General features: G+C 34.3%; 2 protein-coding genes across 4 annotated transcripts in view; one reads left to right on the forward strand and one right to left on the reverse strand.

The window, feature by feature from the left end:
• The window catches only part of LOC112692209, a 53,803-nt gene extending 51,035 nt beyond the window's left edge, over nucleotides 1–2,768 (forward strand). For all 3 annotated transcript variants that reach the window (XM_025566810.1, XM_025566809.1, XM_025566808.1), the window contains one exon: nucleotides 27–2,768. In XM_025566810.1, the coding sequence (XP_025422595.1) occupies nucleotides 27–1,451 (1,425 nt within the window). In that variant the 3' untranslated portion in view covers nucleotides 1,452–2,768. The remainder of the gene's footprint in view (nucleotides 1–26) is intronic.
• A 5,743-nt stretch (nucleotides 2,769–8,511) lies between these two features.
• The window catches only part of LOC112692210, a 24,662-nt gene continuing 12,264 nt past the window's right edge, over nucleotides 8,512–20,909 (reverse strand). Inside the window, exons 2-7 of the mRNA XM_025566811.1 lie at nucleotides 15,124–17,338; nucleotides 14,010–14,125; nucleotides 12,810–12,959; nucleotides 12,314–12,653; nucleotides 11,132–11,551; nucleotides 8,512–8,975 (exon numbers count right to left, since the gene is read on the reverse strand). Of these exons, the coding sequence (XP_025422596.1) occupies nucleotides 8,878–8,975; nucleotides 11,132–11,551; nucleotides 12,314–12,653; nucleotides 12,810–12,959; nucleotides 14,010–14,125; nucleotides 15,124–17,338 (3,339 nt within the window). The 3' untranslated portion in view covers nucleotides 8,512–8,877. The remainder of the gene's footprint in view (nucleotides 8,976–11,131; nucleotides 11,552–12,313; nucleotides 12,654–12,809; nucleotides 12,960–14,009; nucleotides 14,126–15,123; nucleotides 17,339–20,909) is intronic.

Genomic DNA, 20,909 nt, shown 5'->3' on the forward strand with positions numbered 1-20,909 from the left:
ATAATTATTATAATCTTGTGTTTTAGATACAAGATTTACGGGAGGCATGGACTACACTTCGTCGTCTGCACACCGCTACGGCAGTGGCATTTGAGTCCCGACTTCGGCCCGAATTTCTCGGCCGTCGAGATAAGCATACACCAGTCGGTGGTGTTGAAGCAGTACATGATTTTAATGAAGATAATGATGTTGATCTGTTACTGCAATTGCCACCAAACGCTACAGTGCCCGATGCAACCGCTTTAGCTGTGCTTTACGAACACTTATATAATGATGCTGATTATGATGCGACTTTCAGTATCACCAATGCAAACGATAAAAACACCAAAGAAGATAAAAACCCAAGACCGTCATCTTTGTTTACTTCACCTCTGTTATTATCACCGTCACCGTGGTCATCTCCAAATAGTGGTATAAGTAGCGGACTCGGAGCATCATTAACCGCCGACTATGGGCTGCAAGCACTTCATATATTGTGTATCCAGTACTCTGAGTGGGTGCAACAAAGCTATACAAAAAAAAATGTTATGGTATCGTGCACGAAACCATCACCGATGTTACAACTTGACCGTTTTCGCAACAACTTCCAAACACTTTTACGCCAATATGGTGATAGCGCCTACGATGATAACAACCAAGATGATTATGTTGATAAATACGTCTATGGTTATGATCAATTTAAAGAAAATATTGTATCTTGCAAAAATAAACCTAGTTACAATCGAAATGACAGTTTTGAGTATGAACGACACTACGAGGACAAAGTGGAAGAGTACGGTGCTAGTGGTGAAGATTACGATGATTGTGGTGATGACGATGATGATGATGATGCTACAGTTATCTGCTGCGGCAACAGCAGCTTATTGGCAATTAATGCGGTTAACGTTCCAACCAATATTACATCTGACACCACTAAAATACCAATGACAGAAAAAAAATCACGTCAAAAAACAGCAACAGACAACGATCGTGAATGCTCCCGCAGAGTAGATCGAAGTGAATGCCACTGGATCAAAACTTCTGGTGCATATGGCCCGGCACCGCTCAATATTGTGTTTCGCACCGAACTGCACGTTCGTCTATTTTGGCCACCGACTCTTCTGATTGATTATAAAGCTGACAGTGACGATGATAATGACGATTCAGTCGATCATCAGTTTGCTGTACCTGCCTATGCGTTGGGTACGACCTATTTGGCGTTAGCGAAAACCACCCGCTGCGGTACAGGTAAAGAACGTGGCCACCAAAAAAGCACACAATCGTCAAACATGCTGGATAGAGTGATTACTGAACAGCTGAATCAAGCGGCTTATGACATGCGATTAAGATACAAAGCGATGGACAAGTTTTTGGATGGGGCGTGCGCCTATTCAAAGATAGCTGCCAAGTTAATAAATTCTGACTTAACGGCAACCGGAAATCAACAACAGAGAAGTTTGCTTCCAAAATGAGCTAAAAAAAGTTGTAGGGAAAGGAGGACCACTTTAACCAACTAGGTAAAATACAACGCAACTTTTATGAGAGAATGTTTTCCCAAATAAACGAGGTATTAAAATTAGTAATAATTAAATTCTAGGCACCGAAAAGGTAAAATTGTTCTCCTCTTAATTTCATGCTTGTAAATATAAATTTAGAACTGTATTTTATTTTATATTAGAATAGTACTGATTATCGCTTAATTCAAATCACCCAAACACACACACACACACACACACATCTAAAAATAATTTAGTCTATAAAAAAAAGGTATAGAATTTAAATACCAAACCAGAGATAAATACTGAAGACTTTTAGTATTTTTGTTAAGAATATTGATTTGTTTTTTTTTCAAATCATAGAAATTTTTAGAAAATAAATTATGAACCCATTCTTAACGTATTATTGCTGAAAATTACTATCGCTGATATGCACACCTGACTTGCCATTTGTTTTTGATAGGATAAAATAACTTGTAAATATTCACGCTCTAATATCTAGACTTAGCCCTGTGACCGGGGGTGGATAGAATACCGATCACGGTGCTGAGTGCGACCGGTCGTAAAAGGCGACCAACATGCGCTCATGCACGCGTCATACAACAACATGATTTTAATGGCGACTACTAGTCGTTATTAAATATAGCCACCAGAACGCGTGCAGTTGGTGGTATTTTTTTATTTTTTTTTTTTTTTTTTTCATTATTTTACGTTTCTTAATTGAAATGGTTGTGAAAACACCAGTTCTGAACATTTTATTTTTCATTTATTTTAATAAACAACACATTTTCATAGCAATTTACATAAAACTGTTCGCTAAAATATCACATAGTTACCGATTTATTTTGAATTCATTATCACATTATAGTAATTTTCTGAAAGTATCGAACTGATGATAATGTAACTGAGGGCTAGGAAAGCGCAAAATTCATTCACTTCATTCAACTGTCTATGAACAAATGTTAGTAGTTTAGTAATGAGAGCTAAGAAATTTACTATGAACAAATAAAATAATGTTTCAATTTTTTTCTTAGACATAATGTGTTGTATTAAATAATTTAAATTCATCACTTTTTTATTGATTTTATTGATGTTACTTTTGGGCACACTTACTATGTACAAATATTTAACCATAAAAACTTATTTCGCTTAAGCTAATAGTTTAGGTATAGTATAAATATTTATATTTTTAAATATGTGTGTGGAGTAATATTATAGTAAAACAATATAGTTTAAGGTATTCGTATGTTATTGTTATTATATAATAGGAAATCTCAGCTATCTGTTATAGAGAAGGTAAACAAATAAAAATAGTTTTTCATAGTTTTTAAAGTAACTTGAATAATTAAAATGTATCGATTATTAAATATTTGTTTGAAATTTCAATTATCAAATATACCGATCATACGAAAAAAAGTACTAAAAAAATACTAAATTCAATTTATCTTTTACGTTTTTCTATTTTAATTTCCACTTGTTTGTCCAGAGTTAAAATATCAACAATATATATTATATTTAAATTTCTTTTCGCTAACTTTTTGTTCACTTCTTTAATTGTTTTTCTTTAATTTTTCATATTATTATTTTTTCATTTTTCAAACCCAATTATCTATAATATTACTACTTATATTGATTTATATTTCATTTATCGCTGACAATGGTTAAGTTAACCATCACCTCTTAAGAAATTCGTTAATACATTTTCTACTTAAAAAATTCTACATATATTTTAACATAAACATTTATATTTTCACTGTTAAATTTAGTTTTTTTTTCGTAAGGAATTGCTTTTTTCTAGCATTTTGTAATTATTATTTATTTTCACCATAAACCATGTAAATGATCATGCTACCGAAAATTAATCATTTAAAATGTTTTATATAGCTGTTGAAAAAAAAAACATTAAACCTATTGTATAATATTAATTCAATGATAAAAATTAATTTTACAAATCAATATAAGTTAGTGTAAGGTCTTATTTTTAATGTCGAATATGAAACTATAAAGTAGTAAAGTAAAATAAGTTGAGTAAGTAAAGTAATAATTACTTATTAAAGTAGTTCCGATAATGCTATACTTCATGTTTGCTTAACCAACTTAAGAATTTTACGTTAACCAACTGTATAATACTAATCATGTTACAATATCTGGAATATGCTTGTGAGTTATTTTCCTGCGTAAAAGTTTGGTTATTCAAATATTAGTTTATCGGGTTAGATTGGATTTTTGATTTTTTTCTAAAGAGACAACAGACTGTTAGAATATGTGAATATTAAAAAATTATAGAAAGCTATAAGCATTTCTTATAATTTTTTTTCTTTTTTTTAAATTTTTATTTTGGGTACCTTAATTTTATAAGTTAGGGATAATATTGAATACAAAAAATTAAGATGTAGCTTAGATTTTTTTTAGAATATGGTATTATTTTAATTTTATTGTGTTAGTATTGTAACATTTGTTTCTATTTTATTTGTTTAAAAAATCTACATAATATAAATAAAATAGAGAATCGAAAGCAATATTTTTAAATTTTATTTTTATTTCACGGTAAATTCATTTAAATTATATATTTTAACTAAAAAACATTTTTTTTTATTTTATTTGGAAATAGTGAATTAAATTCAGTATATTTTAAAATTCAAATGTTTAAATGTAGGTATATTATAAATTCTAATTTCAATTATTAATCTTTCATTATTTCTTCGTAGTTTTTTTTTTTTTTTATTTATTTTTGAGTGATTATTAATTATTAAGAAAGAGGAAATATTCCTGCAGACGCTAATAACAATTTACTAAAATTAAGTTAAGCATCGGTTGACACTAACAGTTTTCGACACGAAACATTAGTGGAGGTGCATTTAATTGTATTTGTAATTTTAATATTATTGTGTTACGTTACTTTAAACGCTATCCTAGGTTAAGTCACCATTGGTTAACGATGGTTCACACGATGAGAGAAGATTGCTTAATATTCGAGTTGAGGTTTCGATGCTGTGCATATTTTTACTGCCGTATTTATGGTGGTATTGATGTGTACACACCCACTCGATAAGTTAAGTTATTAATTTAATAATAGTATAAGATGTGTAAATATATATACATATATAGGTTAAAATAATATTAAAATTATAACAATGATCGCATTCGGAGTTTATTGTGCATTAGATGTAGTTTACATTTTCATACATTTATTTCGTTCACAATGTTAATTATAGGTTTATTATTCTTTCATTATTTCTTCGTAGTTTTTTTTTTTTATCTATTTTTTAGTGATTATTAATTATTAAGAAAGAGGAAATATTCCTGCAGAGGCTAAGAATAACAATCGCCTAAAATTAAGTTAAGCACCGGTTGACACTAACAGTTTTCGACACGAAACATTAGTGGAGGTGCATTTAATTGTATTTGTAATTTTAATATTATTGTGTTACGTTACTTTAAACGCTATTCTAGGTTAAGTCACCATTGGTTAACGATGGTTCACACGACGAGAGGAGATTGTTTAATATTCGAGTTGAGGTTTCGATGCTGTGCATATTTTTACTGCCGTATTTATGGTGGTATTAATGTGTACACACCCACTCGATAAGTTAAGTTATTAATTTAATAATAGTATAAGATGTGTAAAATATATACATATATAGGTTAAAATAATATTAAAATTATAATAATGATCGCATTCGGAGTTTATTATGCATCATATGTAGTTTAGATTTTCATACATTTCATTTCGTTCACAATGTTAATTATAGGTTTATTATTCTTTCATTATTTCTTCGTAGTTTTTTTTTTTTTTTTTTTTATTTAATTCTGATTATTAATTATTAAGAAAGTCCTGCAAAGGCTAAGGATAATGATCACCTAAAATTAAGTTAAGTACCGGTTGACATTAACAGTTTTCGACACGAAACATTAGTGGAGGTGCATTTAATTATATTTGTAATTTTAATATTATTGTGTTCCGTTACTTTAAACGCTGTCCTAGGTTAAGTCACCATTTAGTTAACGATGGTTCACACGACGAGAGGAGATTGTTTAATATTCGAGTTGAGGTTTCGATGCTGTGCATATTTTTACTGGCGTATTTATGGTAGTATTGATGTGTACACACCCACTCGATAGGTTAAGTTATTAATTTAATAACAGTATAGGATGTGTAAATATATATACATATAGAAGTTTAAACAGTATTAAAATTATATCAATGATCGCATTCGGAGTTTATTGTGCATCAGATGTAGTTTAAACTCCAGTTGTGGGGTATCAGGCACTGAACGTTCATAGGTGTCTAATAATATAATTTTTATTCTTTGGTTTCACTACTGTCAATGGTGCTTGATATTTAACATAGTTATTTGACTTTTTAATATTAACTTAGTTGCTTGGTAGTTGATTTAATTTATGTTATAGAGTTCGCTGTATGTCTTTAGACCGTTAATTTTAATAAAAGTCTTTTTAAGGTTTAGAATTTTTAATTTTTTTTTTTTTTAGATTTTCTATCACCAACAGTATAGACGTCTATGTTTCATTGAATTCCACTGTTCAGTATTTGTAATGTGCTTTTAACAATCTCTGGTATCAACGCAGCTAAATAAACGGCGGTAATCCTCCATATTTACCTTTTTATCATTACCTTACCCACAGGTTAATATTGACATTCTGAAGTTCGCACTGTATTACTTAAATATCAAATAATATTTAAGAAAACATAATTGATGCTTTTCAACTAAACAACTCTTTATTAAATTATTACATTTTTATACTTTTAAATTTTTGTTAAACAATAATTACTATTTACTATCAACCGTTAATACCACCTAAATACGAGTATATAATGATGAATGGTTTAAATGATTAATTTACAATATTACCCACAGACAATATGTCTCGTGCCTGAGCATAAAGTATTTATAATAAGTGGTTTATAAAAATTAAAATGTTCAATAACTATTCCTTGGTTGTAGTTAGCGTGCACTGAAATACGTGTACTGAAAGTCGTAATTGCAACATTAGGACCGTGAAGTATCGTTACATAGGTGATATCCACACGAATGCAAGTTATCTAATACCATTAAATTGGTAATTTAATTTTGATTCTAATTTCAATTTCGGGGAACCGAATGGAAAAAACTTACATTTTATTAAAAGACCACGTACATATGAGCATTTTATGCTTTTCATGTGGCTGTGCGCGTTAAAGTCTTTAGTTTTAATTACATTTTTTTTTTTACATTTTCATACATAGTTATTTGTTTGATTACTAATTTAGGTTTAATTACTATTTCTGTAACTAATACATATGTTTTTATTTATAACTAAGGCTAATATATCTTATAAGTATATCAAATATCAATCCATTCCTATTCCCAAATTATTGTTGGTATACATAGAACGAAAAATCATTATAATATTAATATACTATTACATATATATATATATATATATATATATCAATATTAAATAATATATTAATATCAATATACAAGTTTATGGTAGAATTTAAATTCGATCACAATACTAAAAAATTCTAGAACTATAATCTACAATTCTACTACTTCGTCTATATTCAAGAGTTGTGTTAGTTATCCATCGATTCCAATTGTATAATGAATATGTACTGATATTTTTCATTCTGTGTAATAAAATCAATACATCATTCTGTATTTTACGAAATATTGTATACAAACATTATTACATACATACATACATATAAATTATAGTTACTTCTATTAATAGTATTGCTTAATATATAGTAACTTTTATTATTATTAGTAGTAATAGTAGTAGTAGTATAATTTTTTAAATTTAAAATTGGTGTATTTTCAAAACATTCCACTCAAATCTGAAAATTAACAATAAAAAAAAAAAAATGTACTATTAAATTATGGATATTGTTTAAAATATTTGTTCATAGCCCATAGAGAATTTATTGTATACTGTAGTTATCGATTTATATTTTATTCAAACCGTAGCATAGCTACCTTATTTTAAGTATTTGTGTCATTTAAAATTACATATTAGTATCGAAATATTATTTTATATTTGGTTACAGCTGGTAATTTTATTTAGTAATAATATTTATATATTATATTAATTTTAAAATTATATTAATGTTGTACTACGTACACATAAGTGGAATAAAAAAGATTATAGACTTAAAATTATGTTTATATTTTAATTCTCCGTGTATTATTTCCTTAATCACTAGTACATATGACGAGCTTATTTAGAACATAAATAGATATCGTCTAACTTTTTAATTTTTTCTCTTGTCGTCGATAATACTAGTTGATACAGTTTTATTGTATGCTAAACAATCGAATCGGGTTGAAATTAATTTAATTGAAACAAAATGTAACTGATCAATCAAGTTACGATCAACGAGCTGTGAAACAAGGTAAGAAATAATATAAAACATTTAAACATAACTAGAATGTAGAACAATAGTCTAAAAAACTAAAAATTAAATAGTGAATAGTTTATACAATGTATAATATTTAAATGTTTGATACATATTAATAGTTCGCAAATTACTCGAAAGTTAAATATATATTTTATTGAATTTATTTAATCATGTACACGTAAACATGTAATGTAAATTATTTTCTTTTTACAGCTTTTTAAATTTGAAATTCAACATAATGTCCATGAATAAAATACGTATCCTACAGACAGTTTATTCGTTTCGTTTTATTTAAAAAAATATTCGATCGTTCATATAATACAAATATTATCAACTATTGTTAAAAAAGACATACTTCTAGCCTAACCTAACCAAATCCAAGCAGTCAGCTTGTTCTTACTTGATAATAACTTATAAGTATTCTATCAATCTTTGTTTTTATTACATGTTTTAATATAATATGATCATAGAGCTATTATGTAGGTAAATTATATTTAGGTTAAAGTAAAACACATAACATATTTATATAAATTTTAAAATATAAATGTTTAATACATATTTTGCATGTAGTATAAAAACAAAAAAAAAAAAAACTCATAGTTAAATAAACCGAGTATCATACAAAATAATACAATAAAAAAAAATTAAATTATAAACTTCTTAATATAGTATTTCAACGTATTATGTAGTATCTGTCGTAATTATTCCGTTTCTGAGTACAAAACAAAAGAATAATGTAATTATAATACTTATGTATTATTATCTTAATGCATAAAAATCGAAAAAAAAAACACGCAAGGAAAATAAAAAATAAAAATACTCATAAAAATAGTAAATAGACGCAGGTTATTTTTGCTGTAGTAATGTGTACATGAATTAAAGCGAGAACGAAAAAAATTAGTACAACTATCAAAATAATTAATAAATAAAAACGATGACTTTCAACGTAGATACGGATCCAAATCGAACCATGGATTGTTTTAAGTACGATTCTAGTCATCAAACGAGTGGCGCGTCCAATCCGTGAAGTACGCCATTGGTGGCTGGTACATTTCGAACCAACACCTGGGCGGCACCGCCGTTCAGCCGTATCCTACCTACAATCAATAATTATTCTTCAGTACTGTATACGCAACAGCTTAAACTATTTTATAACCTATATTACAAGAAGAATATATTTCAATATTTTCCAAACGAGTAGCATAATTAGGTACCTAACTAAGGGATATGTCATAACTAGAGCTCGGAGATATATATATATGTATTTACACAACTCTATTCGTATTTATTCAACCCCAATATATGCAAAAATCTCAAAACAAATATACTAATATGGTTTATTCATCAATAATGTGTAGCTTTGTGAATATTCAACTGAAAATATATATTAAAAAAAAAAAAATAAAAATAGAATTAATTTCAGTAGCTAAAATATACAAAACCGGGGTAATACGTAAAAATATGCAGTCACAGTGAAAAGAATAAATTGACATACATATTCAAGCTCTAGTTATAATGGTCTCGTTCAAATATTCAATACCTATGTTTCCTCTTATAAACAAAACTATATTCTGAGGTGTTTGAAAATTGTAAACAAAACCACGTTAGATTGGCCGCATTGGTAAGTCAATATGTACTTGTTTCATGTGCCGAATCTCAAGATTCGTTGGAGACACAGAACTACAAACGGAGGGTTCAACATGGAATTCGAACGTAACACTTTCGGTATGTTGGTGATCAAAGTGCAGTGTTTTCTAGATTCGCGATCTCGACTTGGTAAGTTTGGCATACGGTATGGTTCGGTGGGTACTTCGAAGCCGATATGATATGGCCTGTGACTAAACGACCAATAAATCGATGGATATATCGATCGGAAAGCAGATTTTTAAATATGTAGTCATAGAAGTCTTGTGGTACCTGTGCCACCGATCCGTGTACACCTGCTCGAATTTGAGGGGGGACGGTTGTAGGAGGACGGAGCTCCTCTAGTATTTTTTTTTCCCTGGAATGGGGGGACGCCACGTTCACCTTAACTAATGTTCAAAATAATTACTATTAAAATGTGGATTTCAATTTACATCAATTTTAATGACGAATATTACGATTCATAATATCAAAACTATTTTTTGATATTCGTTTATTAACATGATGAGCTACGCTAGTGTTATCATTTATCAGTGTCCAATCTATGTTAACCGAAATGACGTTCGGTAGACTACGCAGCACGGTTATAGATGGAACAATGCTACGCAGACACGCGTCGACCTGCGCCCGGCCACATACTACAATTGGTTGAAAATTAATTCGAATGTGTGGTAAATATAATTCTATTTACGCTTAGTACCTATATAGGTACATGAGAAAATATATTTTCATAGTAAAATATTATACAGCGGTTATGATAAGCGTAGGTGTCATCATTTCAGGAAAAACATTAATAGTAACGTCTGGTTTATACAGTTATACGTAATTTGGTGTATATTTTATTCATTGTATGTTTTGTTATTAATATTTGGAATTTAAATGTTTGTGTGACTAAAAAAATGGTATTCAAAACAAATGTAAGGTTGTCAGAGGGGGCCCCCACGAGTATTTGTTAAATAATCACGCACGTGGAACGTAGTTTTTTAAATCCTTGGACTGAGCTCCTCTACTTAATTCTAGGCCCGTCCCGAAAGCAGGTCTTGGGGAGGTGTCTCATCCCCCCAACGAAAACACCAGTCGGAAGTCGGACTTGTTTCATTATATTCTAGAAGGACCTAATTTTACTTACGGAAAACAAATATTACATATTTCGTAATACAGTTTTACACGAATAAAATTTATATAACTACTTATTATACAATAAAAAATATATATATATAATTAAACTGTCAATTTTAATAACGTGCGACACTGACATATATATATATATATATATATTAAAGAGAAAAAAATACGACTACATACATTGAGTAAAAAAATTGTAGCCGGCATTTTTCTTATTATTCACTCCCCCTTGATTTTCATCTTCGGGACGGCCTACTTAATTCTTCCCGATTCGACCACTGTATGCAATGTACAGTGTGATGTAGATATTAAGTAAAACGTTAATGGCGAGAAATTTAAAAATATGAATTTGTTGACATCATTTGTCACCTGTATATTCTTTTTTTTTTTTTTTTTAAATAATTTCTACACAGACACTTTAACGAACGGTAAACAAAACGGTGTACTTGTAATCAAAATCAAAAATCAAATAAAACAGCCTTACCTGAATCCTTGTAGACGGTCAGTTGATAGTAACGGGGTTTTTCGCCGTCAACCGGCGGCAACGTGGAAAATCCGTCGTCGCCGTCGCGGTCGCTGCTGTCGTCCGTCGTCACGCCGTCGCCGTCTTCCACCGGCGCCGAGCTTCCGCCGACGGGAAGCCGGTACGCGGTGTCCTTGACCTGGTAGAACCGTAGCCCGGCGGTGTACATCGGCGGGTCGCCCGGCCCGGCCAGCACCAAATGGCTGAGCACGAACCGATCGGCAATCCGACGAAGGTCCCGTTTCTTGAACCGGCCGGTCGCGTCCTCTCGCAGCAGCCAGTCGACGATGGACCCGCTGCCGGCGGCCGTGTGGTTACCCGAGCCGCGGCGCACGCGGAACGCTTCGTCCATGGGCGCGAACACCGTCAGCGTCCGGGAGCCTGTAACGGACGTGACGCGCGTGATGAGCATTGTGCGCAGGCTTTTGGCGTGCTTCTCGGGCGACGAACCCGGGCCCCCGGGCTCGTCTCCGGGACGCATCGAACCCTTCCCCGACTTATTACCGGCGGGGAACGCGACCAACAATCGCTGTAACGTTTGAGCGATCGGGAACGCGCGTGCTTGAGTGCTTTTTCCCGATGTCTCCGAAAAATTTACTTTAAAAATTTAACTATAGAAAACTAAACAATAAGTTTAGTCCGTACCTATAATAGTAATAATATTTGAACGTCGTCGATAAAAATACACTTATTGGTTATGAATATCCTCTACTGTCGCAAACGGCTGTGTTGACACTTATGTCGGGTCCGAGTTACGCGCAAATCCTACCGCCGCTACTTCAGCAATTACTGACGCGCGCTTTTAAAACAAAAATAATGTTATACAAATAACAATTATCAAAGTAGTACGGTTACGACTTTTTAGCTGTTGGGGGAGGTGCCTCGTTTTTCTAAATCCGCACAGGGCCTCCCAAATCGTAGCACCGGCGCTGCATCTAAGGCTAAAGCTTTGAATTATAATGTTTTTTTTCTTGTGAACACGAGCTGACCGATGACGATAATATTTGTTTAGATTCGAAAGTTACCGAGAAAATATTTATTTCGGCGGAAACTAGTCTCAAACAAGACATATAATCCAATCGTCATTCCGGTGCGTCGTCGCTGTTAAAAAGCATTTTTTTTTTTTTATTAAATCATAATTACCGGTGAGCATGGATCGTACGCCGGACGAACAGTGCTCATCTACGGCTCGCAGAAACACGGAGTAACGCCGTTGGCGATCGGCCCTCATCGTGGCCAACACGTCTCCCACGGGCAACGGGAACAGTACGCGATCGACGGCGTGCCCGATAGCCATGATTTGTTGATTTTCTCCGGTCCCTCCGAGTCCGGTTCCTTCGGCACCAGATGATAGCACAATATCCCTGCGCTGTTGCGCAGACCCGACGCTGCCTACGTCGTCCGCCGAGGAACCATCGTCCGTGGTCACGGACGATGCCGGAACCACGTCCTCCAGCACCCGAGCCCCGTTGACGGTGAGCACCTGGAACACGTCGGGAAAGTGCTTACGGTGAGCAATAACGTCACAACTAATGTCGTAGGTCAGTGCTACGCGTACGGCGACAAGAAGTAATACTGGTCAGGCCGTGCGAAACTCGTAACGCAATTTTATAGTGTAAAATATTATTTAGATATTCACTTCGATGTCGTTCCATCGGTTGTCGTACAGCTGCCGCGAGTACAGGTTGGCCCGGAGCTGCGTGCCCGCCAAGCTGACGCCAGTCATTTCGTCTCCGATCATCAGATCAGCAGCTTTGAACGCTCCGGGTACGACGTGGTGCAACAGAAGCTTACAGAAGAAAAACGTACGCAATTAGAAAAATCAATCGTTTTCGCATCCGGAAGAAAATACATTTGAGTTTAAAAACGCTACTAAGACGTTACGTAATATTTGAACCTATACTTCATATTCAATCAGTTATATTACATTTAGCGTGTGTCCAATATGTTCACGAAATATTTCCAATCACTTAACACGTGTCACACATGATAATATTCTAAATAATCTAAAATTTGACAGAACCAGTTGTTCATAAATATAATACTAGATTTATACGCGTCAAAAATCCTAGTTAATACTGCTAAATTCCCTAATAATTACCTGACAAGTGGATAAAAGTTATACGAAAAGCTTTCAATATAATATATTATTATTATTATTATTCGATAATATTATTAACATAGTTGTAAAAATCATTAACATTTTAAATTATATGTTGAAAAATGACTATTTATTAATACTCATGCTTTGTAATTTTTGTTATCATTTATTTTCAATCCTTTTGTTTTCATTATTGAATTAATATCAATGAATATATTTATTCTTATACTGCTTTAGACATGTGTTTATTATAGAAAATTGTTATTTTTAAATATTTTAAAAATTACATATTCTGTTAAGCATTTCTTACTTAATTTCCAATTTAAATTTTATTTAAACTATTTAGAGACTCGTCTATCGTCAAAAAGTTGCCCTTAGTAATAGGCGAAGAAGTGTTACCATAAATATTAATATGTAAATGTTATTTATTGATAACTGCTCGATAAAAATCTTATTATCATTATTATTATTATATTCAAAATCGAAATTCACCTTCCAATATATCTAATACTATTGACACTTATTTTCTTATCCATTAAACTAAAAGTTTTTTTTGTTTTCAATATGAAAATTACATTTTATATCATATATTCCTTTCATGTTCCTCTTCATTCTAATTTGTAAATATTATCTATCCAGATAATGTATCTTTGGTTTTCAAAGCAGCAATTTACACTTATTCAATGTAAATTTTTGACAACGCAACAATTTTTTTTGATTAGTTATAGACATATTTACCCCGATCAGTAAACGTGGGTTCTCGCGAAACTTGTCCTCAGCACGATCTGGACCACCTAGCTGTACAAGTAAAGCACGAAACGCCTTGTCTGTGGGCACGAATATGGTAAAAGGACCTGTTTGACATAAAAAAAAAAAAAAATAGATATTTAAACAGCGTTAAAGTGATTGTATCCAAGTTGAAAATATCTATCAGTCGGTGTGTGATCTTAATATATTTTACATTTTTTCGTGGTTATACCCGAAACAATGTAAATGTAGAGCAATGACTTTTTTCCCCAGATATGTAAAGATAAAAATAAAATTATCTAAATCGAAAGATAAATAACTAAAATAAAAATCATGGCACTGAAGCATGACGAATTTTAAGGAGAATCACATAGGCTATTTCCGACAACGTACTTAAGGTGGTATGTCTGCGTGTGAAAAACAAATGAGCGTTATTGTGTATTAACCATAAATTTTTCGCGCAAACCAAGAACAATAACACTTTCACATGCATCTGATAAGTGAAACCTATCCTGCGATCTAACGTATGTTCGGAACCCGTCCGGATATTATTAATAACACTGTTGCACTGATGAAGTTATCTGCTGTCATTGTAAAAACTATAATTTTCTAATCGAAATAACATAATATTCTTCGGGTTTGAGATTGAAATAAATATTTACATCAAGAGGATATCAGCTCGCTATTGGTATGGTTAGAATTATAGGGCATTACATACAACATCAATTGCCGCGTTTATGTTGGATTCAAAATCAAAATCCTTTCCGTGAAATTTAAAGAGAAGAATATTTTTGAGGGCACGTCACGTCTTATTTGTAGAATATCGACTGACAAGGAACTGACAATGGTTTTAGTTTCAGATTTTCAGAAAACCAGTTTTTTGTAACTTCCCAATACACCTGATTAGTTTGAGTTTTAGTTTTACTTTAGACGTATCGACAGACATTGTAATGGTCAAATTCCAAAATCGGCGATCGCCGGTCGTAATACAATGTTTGTGAAATGTTTACGGACGAAAAATCACATTATATTTCGCGGCCCATGGCTTACGTGACCGAGGTGATGGGACGAACACTTATTACAAGATAATGTTTCGCTATAATACCAGTTTCTTCGAGCACTGAGTCCACTCCGGCCTGCCGCATGTACTTGGCCATCGCATAGTAGCCGCGACGGCGTAGGGCGCCACTGAACACGCCATCTTTCACGCCCCTGTGATTGTTGTTGTGAATGTTGTCGTGGTTGATATTGGTGTGGTAGGATAGCGTTGAGTTCACCGGCCGCGGAGTCGACGATGACGCGGACGTGGTGATCACCGGTGCCGTGTAATACTGCTGTTGCTGTTGCTGGTGATGTTGGTGATGGTACCGGTCCTTCTGTTCAGGCGCGGTGGTGACGCTTACCGCGGCTGTGGGCACCACGGTGGGTAGGAAAATGTTTTGGTACAGTTTTTGCTGTTGAGTGGTGGCCGTGGTGGTCGTGGACGAAGTAACCTTGGGCGTACTGAAGTACGCGGACGACGACGACGAATCGCGGTGTTTGGTGATGCCGTAACCACCGTTGGACTTGTGCGGCGGCGGCGAAGGTGTCGAGGCGAACGTTGGCACGTAAGCCGGAAGCGTGGTCGCGGCTGTGGTGCTGGCCAACGTCGCGCTGTCCGCCCCGCTGGTCTTGGACACCGACGGATAACCCGCTCCGGGCAACCGAAGTTCACCCCTGTTCAACCGGTCGACTAGCTGCTGGAGGTGTTCGTCGTCCGCGGCCACCGGGCCCGACTGATCCGTAGCCTCCCCACCGCCACTTCCGCCGTCAACGATGCCTCCACCCACAACTTGCTGCTTTTTCTCGACGCCGCGCACGCGGACAGTGCCATCCGGCCGCTCCTCCAGTATGACGAACGTGACGGGTTTCTTTTTGCCGAGCACTGGCTGTTGCTGCTGCGGCACACCGCCAACTGTGAGCGCGTCTCCAGGCCTGCCGATCGTGGCCGCGGCCACCGGGTCACCGACCACGCTGCCCTTCACGTCGTCGTCGATGCCGCCGGCTCGGATGATCTCGTACTGCGCCACACCGGGTGGCAGCACCTGACGCGCCAGCTGTTCCAGCTGCTGTTGTTCGCTGACCGACCATGTCTGCGCCGGAGTCACCTTGCCGACCGTGGCGGGCGGCACGGCAGCCGATGGCGCTACGACTGGTTTCGGCGACGCTTTTTGGTGCACCACGACGGTTTTGACGATCGTGTTCCTGTTCGGGGTGATCGGCCCTGAGGCGGCGGCTGCGGCGGCGCTACTCTCGGCCGGCTGTTGCTGGCCGCGGTTTCGGATGGCCGACGATGGTAGTGAGCCGCCGCCGCCGCCACCGATCTTCATGTACTGCACGTGATCGTTGGACGCTGCTCCGGTAATGCGAGAGCCCAAGCTACCGCCACCAGTTAGTATCGTGTAATTGCCGTCGCCTGCGCCTACCACGGCCGACAACTGCTGGCGGATCTGTTGCTCGATGTCCGGGTCCAGTTCGCCGTCCAAGCCGCCGACACTGGACGCGGCGACCACGGCCGGCCGCTGCTGCTGTTTCGGATAGTACTGCGCCTGTTGCGCGTACTGTTGGTTGTGATGGCCATGACCGTTCGACGTGACCGGTACGTCAGACGACGACTGCGGCGACTGCGACGACTGTGATGACTGCGACGACTGCGACGACGAGGTCGTGACGAAAACTTGCTGCTGCTGGTTGTTGAGTTGGTGATGTTGGTGGAGTTGCGGGGGAACGGTGGAACCCGGCAAAATCGTCGGATAGTGCTGCTGTTGGTGTTGTTTCACGGCCGGCGGTGGTGGGACGTACGGCGATAACGAAGGGTGCTGCTGCGGTCGGCTGTAAGACGGCGACGGCTGCGGGTGCCAGCCACCACCACCACCACCACCAATCCCGCCGTTACCGACGGACCTCTGCTTACCGTGGCGGTCGTCGTCTAGGTTGACCACGGTGGTAACGCCGTCGTCCGCGGTGGCCACGTCGTTGATCTGCAACAACTGCTGCAGTTGATCGTTCACCGGACTCCGGTCTTGGTCGCGTTCGTCTTTGTCGTCGTCACCAACGTCACCACCGCGAAATATCGCTTCCGTGTTCGCGGTCGGCGACGGCGCAACCGTGCCCGTCGGACCGGGTGCGGTCCACCACTGCTCCGGTTGGTTGTGCCGGCGGATGTCGTCCAGTATGTGTTCCTGTTGAACGGGTGAAAGCTTGTAGGACGGCTGATCGGCTGTCGGGTCGACATTGTCCTCGTCGCCAACGTACGCCGTGGCCGCGTCCCGTTGCTTTTGCTGCGAACAAAAACGCTGCGGATGAAAAACAATGTTGGTGCTACGTCTCCTAAGGGGGATAACCGTAGGTTAGGTACGTCACGGGCAATTAATTTACATTATTGTACGATGCTTTTGAAAGTCGTTTTTTCTAAAACGTAACACTAAACATGTAAAACGACCGCATGTGTCGTTCAAAGATTTACAGGCGGCTTATCTGGTTCGCGCTTTCTTGCGGGACCGATATTACACGCGCTGTTTATGATGTTGCTATAAATTAGTCGATTAAACCTCGCCGAAAAATTTAAAAACAAAATAACACTTGTTGATTACAGTTCCATTATAAATGTTCAAAAAATGCATTACCCAGCAGACTTCTATGTATATGAACTAATTAAAATTAAAACTATGTAACATGTTCAATATTGAAACTTACATGCTATAAAGGGCAATATTTCATGCCGGACAAACAAGTATTTTCAAGTCACTTTTTAAAATGTACTCGCTTACCTTTTACAGTCTTATTAATAAATAGTTGCTGCCCGTTTTTCGATTGAAAGAATTATAAAATAATTTGTTTGGTCTACATATTGGAAGAATCTATGACCAAAATATTTTCGCAAGCATTTTATATTTTAACTAGCTTCTTTTCTAAAATAGTATCAACCATAAAAATTGTTTGACTATTACATCAAGTATTTGAACCAAAAAACCGAGAGTACCGAAAAGGTGAAATATTATCATTTCTATATAGCATAATATAATGCTATATCTTAGGCCAAACGATGTCTGTCTGTGTCTTTGATTTGAGCACATTATGTTTTTCATACGGAAAATTATACGAACCATCCAGTTTGTTTGTGTTGGCGAAAGATGGGATGATCAAGAATATTGTACACCCTGTTGCATTAAGGGATTGATATTATTTTTTACTCATATTGTCATAACTAGCGATATATATAATTTTAATGGACCGATTTTAATAAATTATTAAAAAAATAAATGTTTGATATTCTTTCATTTTTATATTTCGTCACCGTTTACAGTACTCCGTATCTCTTCCACTTACATATCACATCCCTACACGCCTATATTAAATTAGTTATTTTTTTCTAGCAAAATATTCTCTAGAAATAATTTATATGACAAAACAACGTTTGTCGGCTCAGCTAGTATATCTATATATTTATAAATCATAAACCTATACAAATTACGAAAAACATACATTTAATATCATTGTTGATAAATATTCATCGATCGGTCTATGTTTATTACCCAAAATTGTAAGCATCAATTTTGAATAAGTAAATTTAAATTCTGTACATGCAATTTGGCTACCAATAGATATAACTGCTTGCCCATTTCATTTAACCCAGTTATCATCAAATTCAAAACTTCGTATTATCGATCGAATGCCAAAATAAATTATCTAAAATAGGCATTTGGTTACGTCAGACTTTTAATATACTTGTATCTGAAGTCGGTTGAAATATCTGAATGTTTTTTTTGAAGATTTTATGGCTGATCTACCAACTGACGAAAGAGTTAAAAAAATTTCAAAATGTCTTTTATATAATTATATCGATGACAATTGTTTATATCCACCAACAGTTTGGGCTGCTCCATTGTCAAGCCAATAACAAACCGCCAATGCTTGTGAGTCGTTCTATTCAAATTTCAACCAAAACTTTTATAAAGAAAATCCTCCTCTAATGAAATAACTTACGGTTTTAGTTATATAAGTTCAGACGGATGTATACGTTAAATTAAATAGCACCAGCATTGATAATAATCCAAATTATCAAAACGTTAGAAGCCGCCAAAAAAAATAAAAAAAATAAAATCTTAAAACGGAATACGGAAATATAATTATTGACAAGTACCTAACAGAGAGTTATAAAACTTCAGCATAAAAAAATCATTATAATAAATTTTATTTAAAATTGCATGTACGACTTCTTTAAAAAAAAAAAATACAATTATGAAAAATGAATGAATATAATCAAATATACTTTTTTTTTTTTGGTAAATTGTAAGATATCGACTCATATTATAACGTTAATCCTTAATAATAATAATGTATAATAATAGTTATTAATAACTGTGTTATAATGTTTTTATTAAAAAAAAAAAAATGTTTTTAATGTATTTTTCATGTTAATGAAAAATAATTCATGTACTTTTTAAGCATATAAAAATTGATTTAGTGAAAACGAGTATCAGTCAAAATAAAAAATATACAAATTAATATATAAATTTGAATAAATTTATTCTATATAAAAAAAAAATTAATAAATTCAAGCTTTAGCTTCGAATAAAATGTTTAATACTTAATTTTTAGCGTACCAAGAATTTGGCATATTTGCTCAATAATACCATAAAGTATGTTCAAATAAAAATAAGAAAATAAAAATTATTTTCAACACACTAGGCCACTTCATTACAAACAAGTCAGGCCATCGGGCATTGTCCCAATTTTCCGGCGGGTCATTCCGCCTCTGCATGTCATTATTATTAATTAATGCTATGTTATTATATAATACCTACATAGTATTTTTTCTTTATTTTCCCATGTTTTCAAACATTTTGTTTAATTTATGTTTTTGAAGTTGTACCAATATATTTTAACAACAATTGTAATCAAAATAACATCTGAGTCTTCACACGAGTTTCCATTGGGTAAGACTCAGTAATCCTTTTTTTAATATCAAATTCAATTAAAATAAATAAAAAATATAATAGAGAAAAATTTAAGGATAAAATACGCAAAAAGTAATATTGTCAAAACAATTATATTATTGTCGAATTTATATAAATTTATTTAAAAAATTTTATATTCCAAGTATATTTTACATCATTTCAAATGATTTTTATTTTAAATTGGTCAAATACATATATATATTTAGTTGTATTGACCCTACTAAATATAGGTTTATAGTTATACTACCTACTTACAAAATGCTGGCAAGTACAATATAATAACGAATCAAGAAATCATGAACTATAAGCACTAATTAATATTTTTTACATAATCTAAATTCTTGAATTCTTTATACTTATAAGAGCAAAAATGTATATTATAAACTCTAAAATGTTTTGGTTTGATTATAAATAGTAAAATAATTTGTATAACAAGTTTTTTTTTCTTACCATCTTTCATTACCACGAGTAAAGCCATCGGAACAAAACCGTTTTATATGACTAAAGCTAAGTGTAGTTTTTTACCAAATTTACGTTCAGGTTATAATGATAAATAATGTGCGAGTGTCAAATACTAAAATTTCATAATATACTGAATTTCAAAATTATATTTTTCCTGATAGAAAACTGAAATAAATAAATTAATATATATTATTAATAATAAGTACAGTAATCCCTCGTTATCCGCGAAGGTTACGTTTCAACAAACCTGCGAGGATAACAAGACCATAAATCAATGTAAAAAAGGAGGTTAGGTTTAATTTTTTTTAATTCCTACAACTAATTTATTTATTATCTATCGTATTGTTTCTTCATTTTTACGTATTTCTCAAACACTAGACTCATTTATTTTGTACGTTCTAGCAAGTGACGCTCAGTATCACCATTTTTT

Source organism: Sipha flava, unplaced genomic scaffold, assembly GCF_003268045.1.
Source record: "Sipha flava isolate LNK unplaced genomic scaffold, YSA_version1 71_pilon_pilon, whole genome shotgun sequence".
Classification (NCBI taxonomy): Eukaryota; Metazoa; Arthropoda; class Insecta; order Hemiptera; family Aphididae; genus Sipha; species Sipha flava.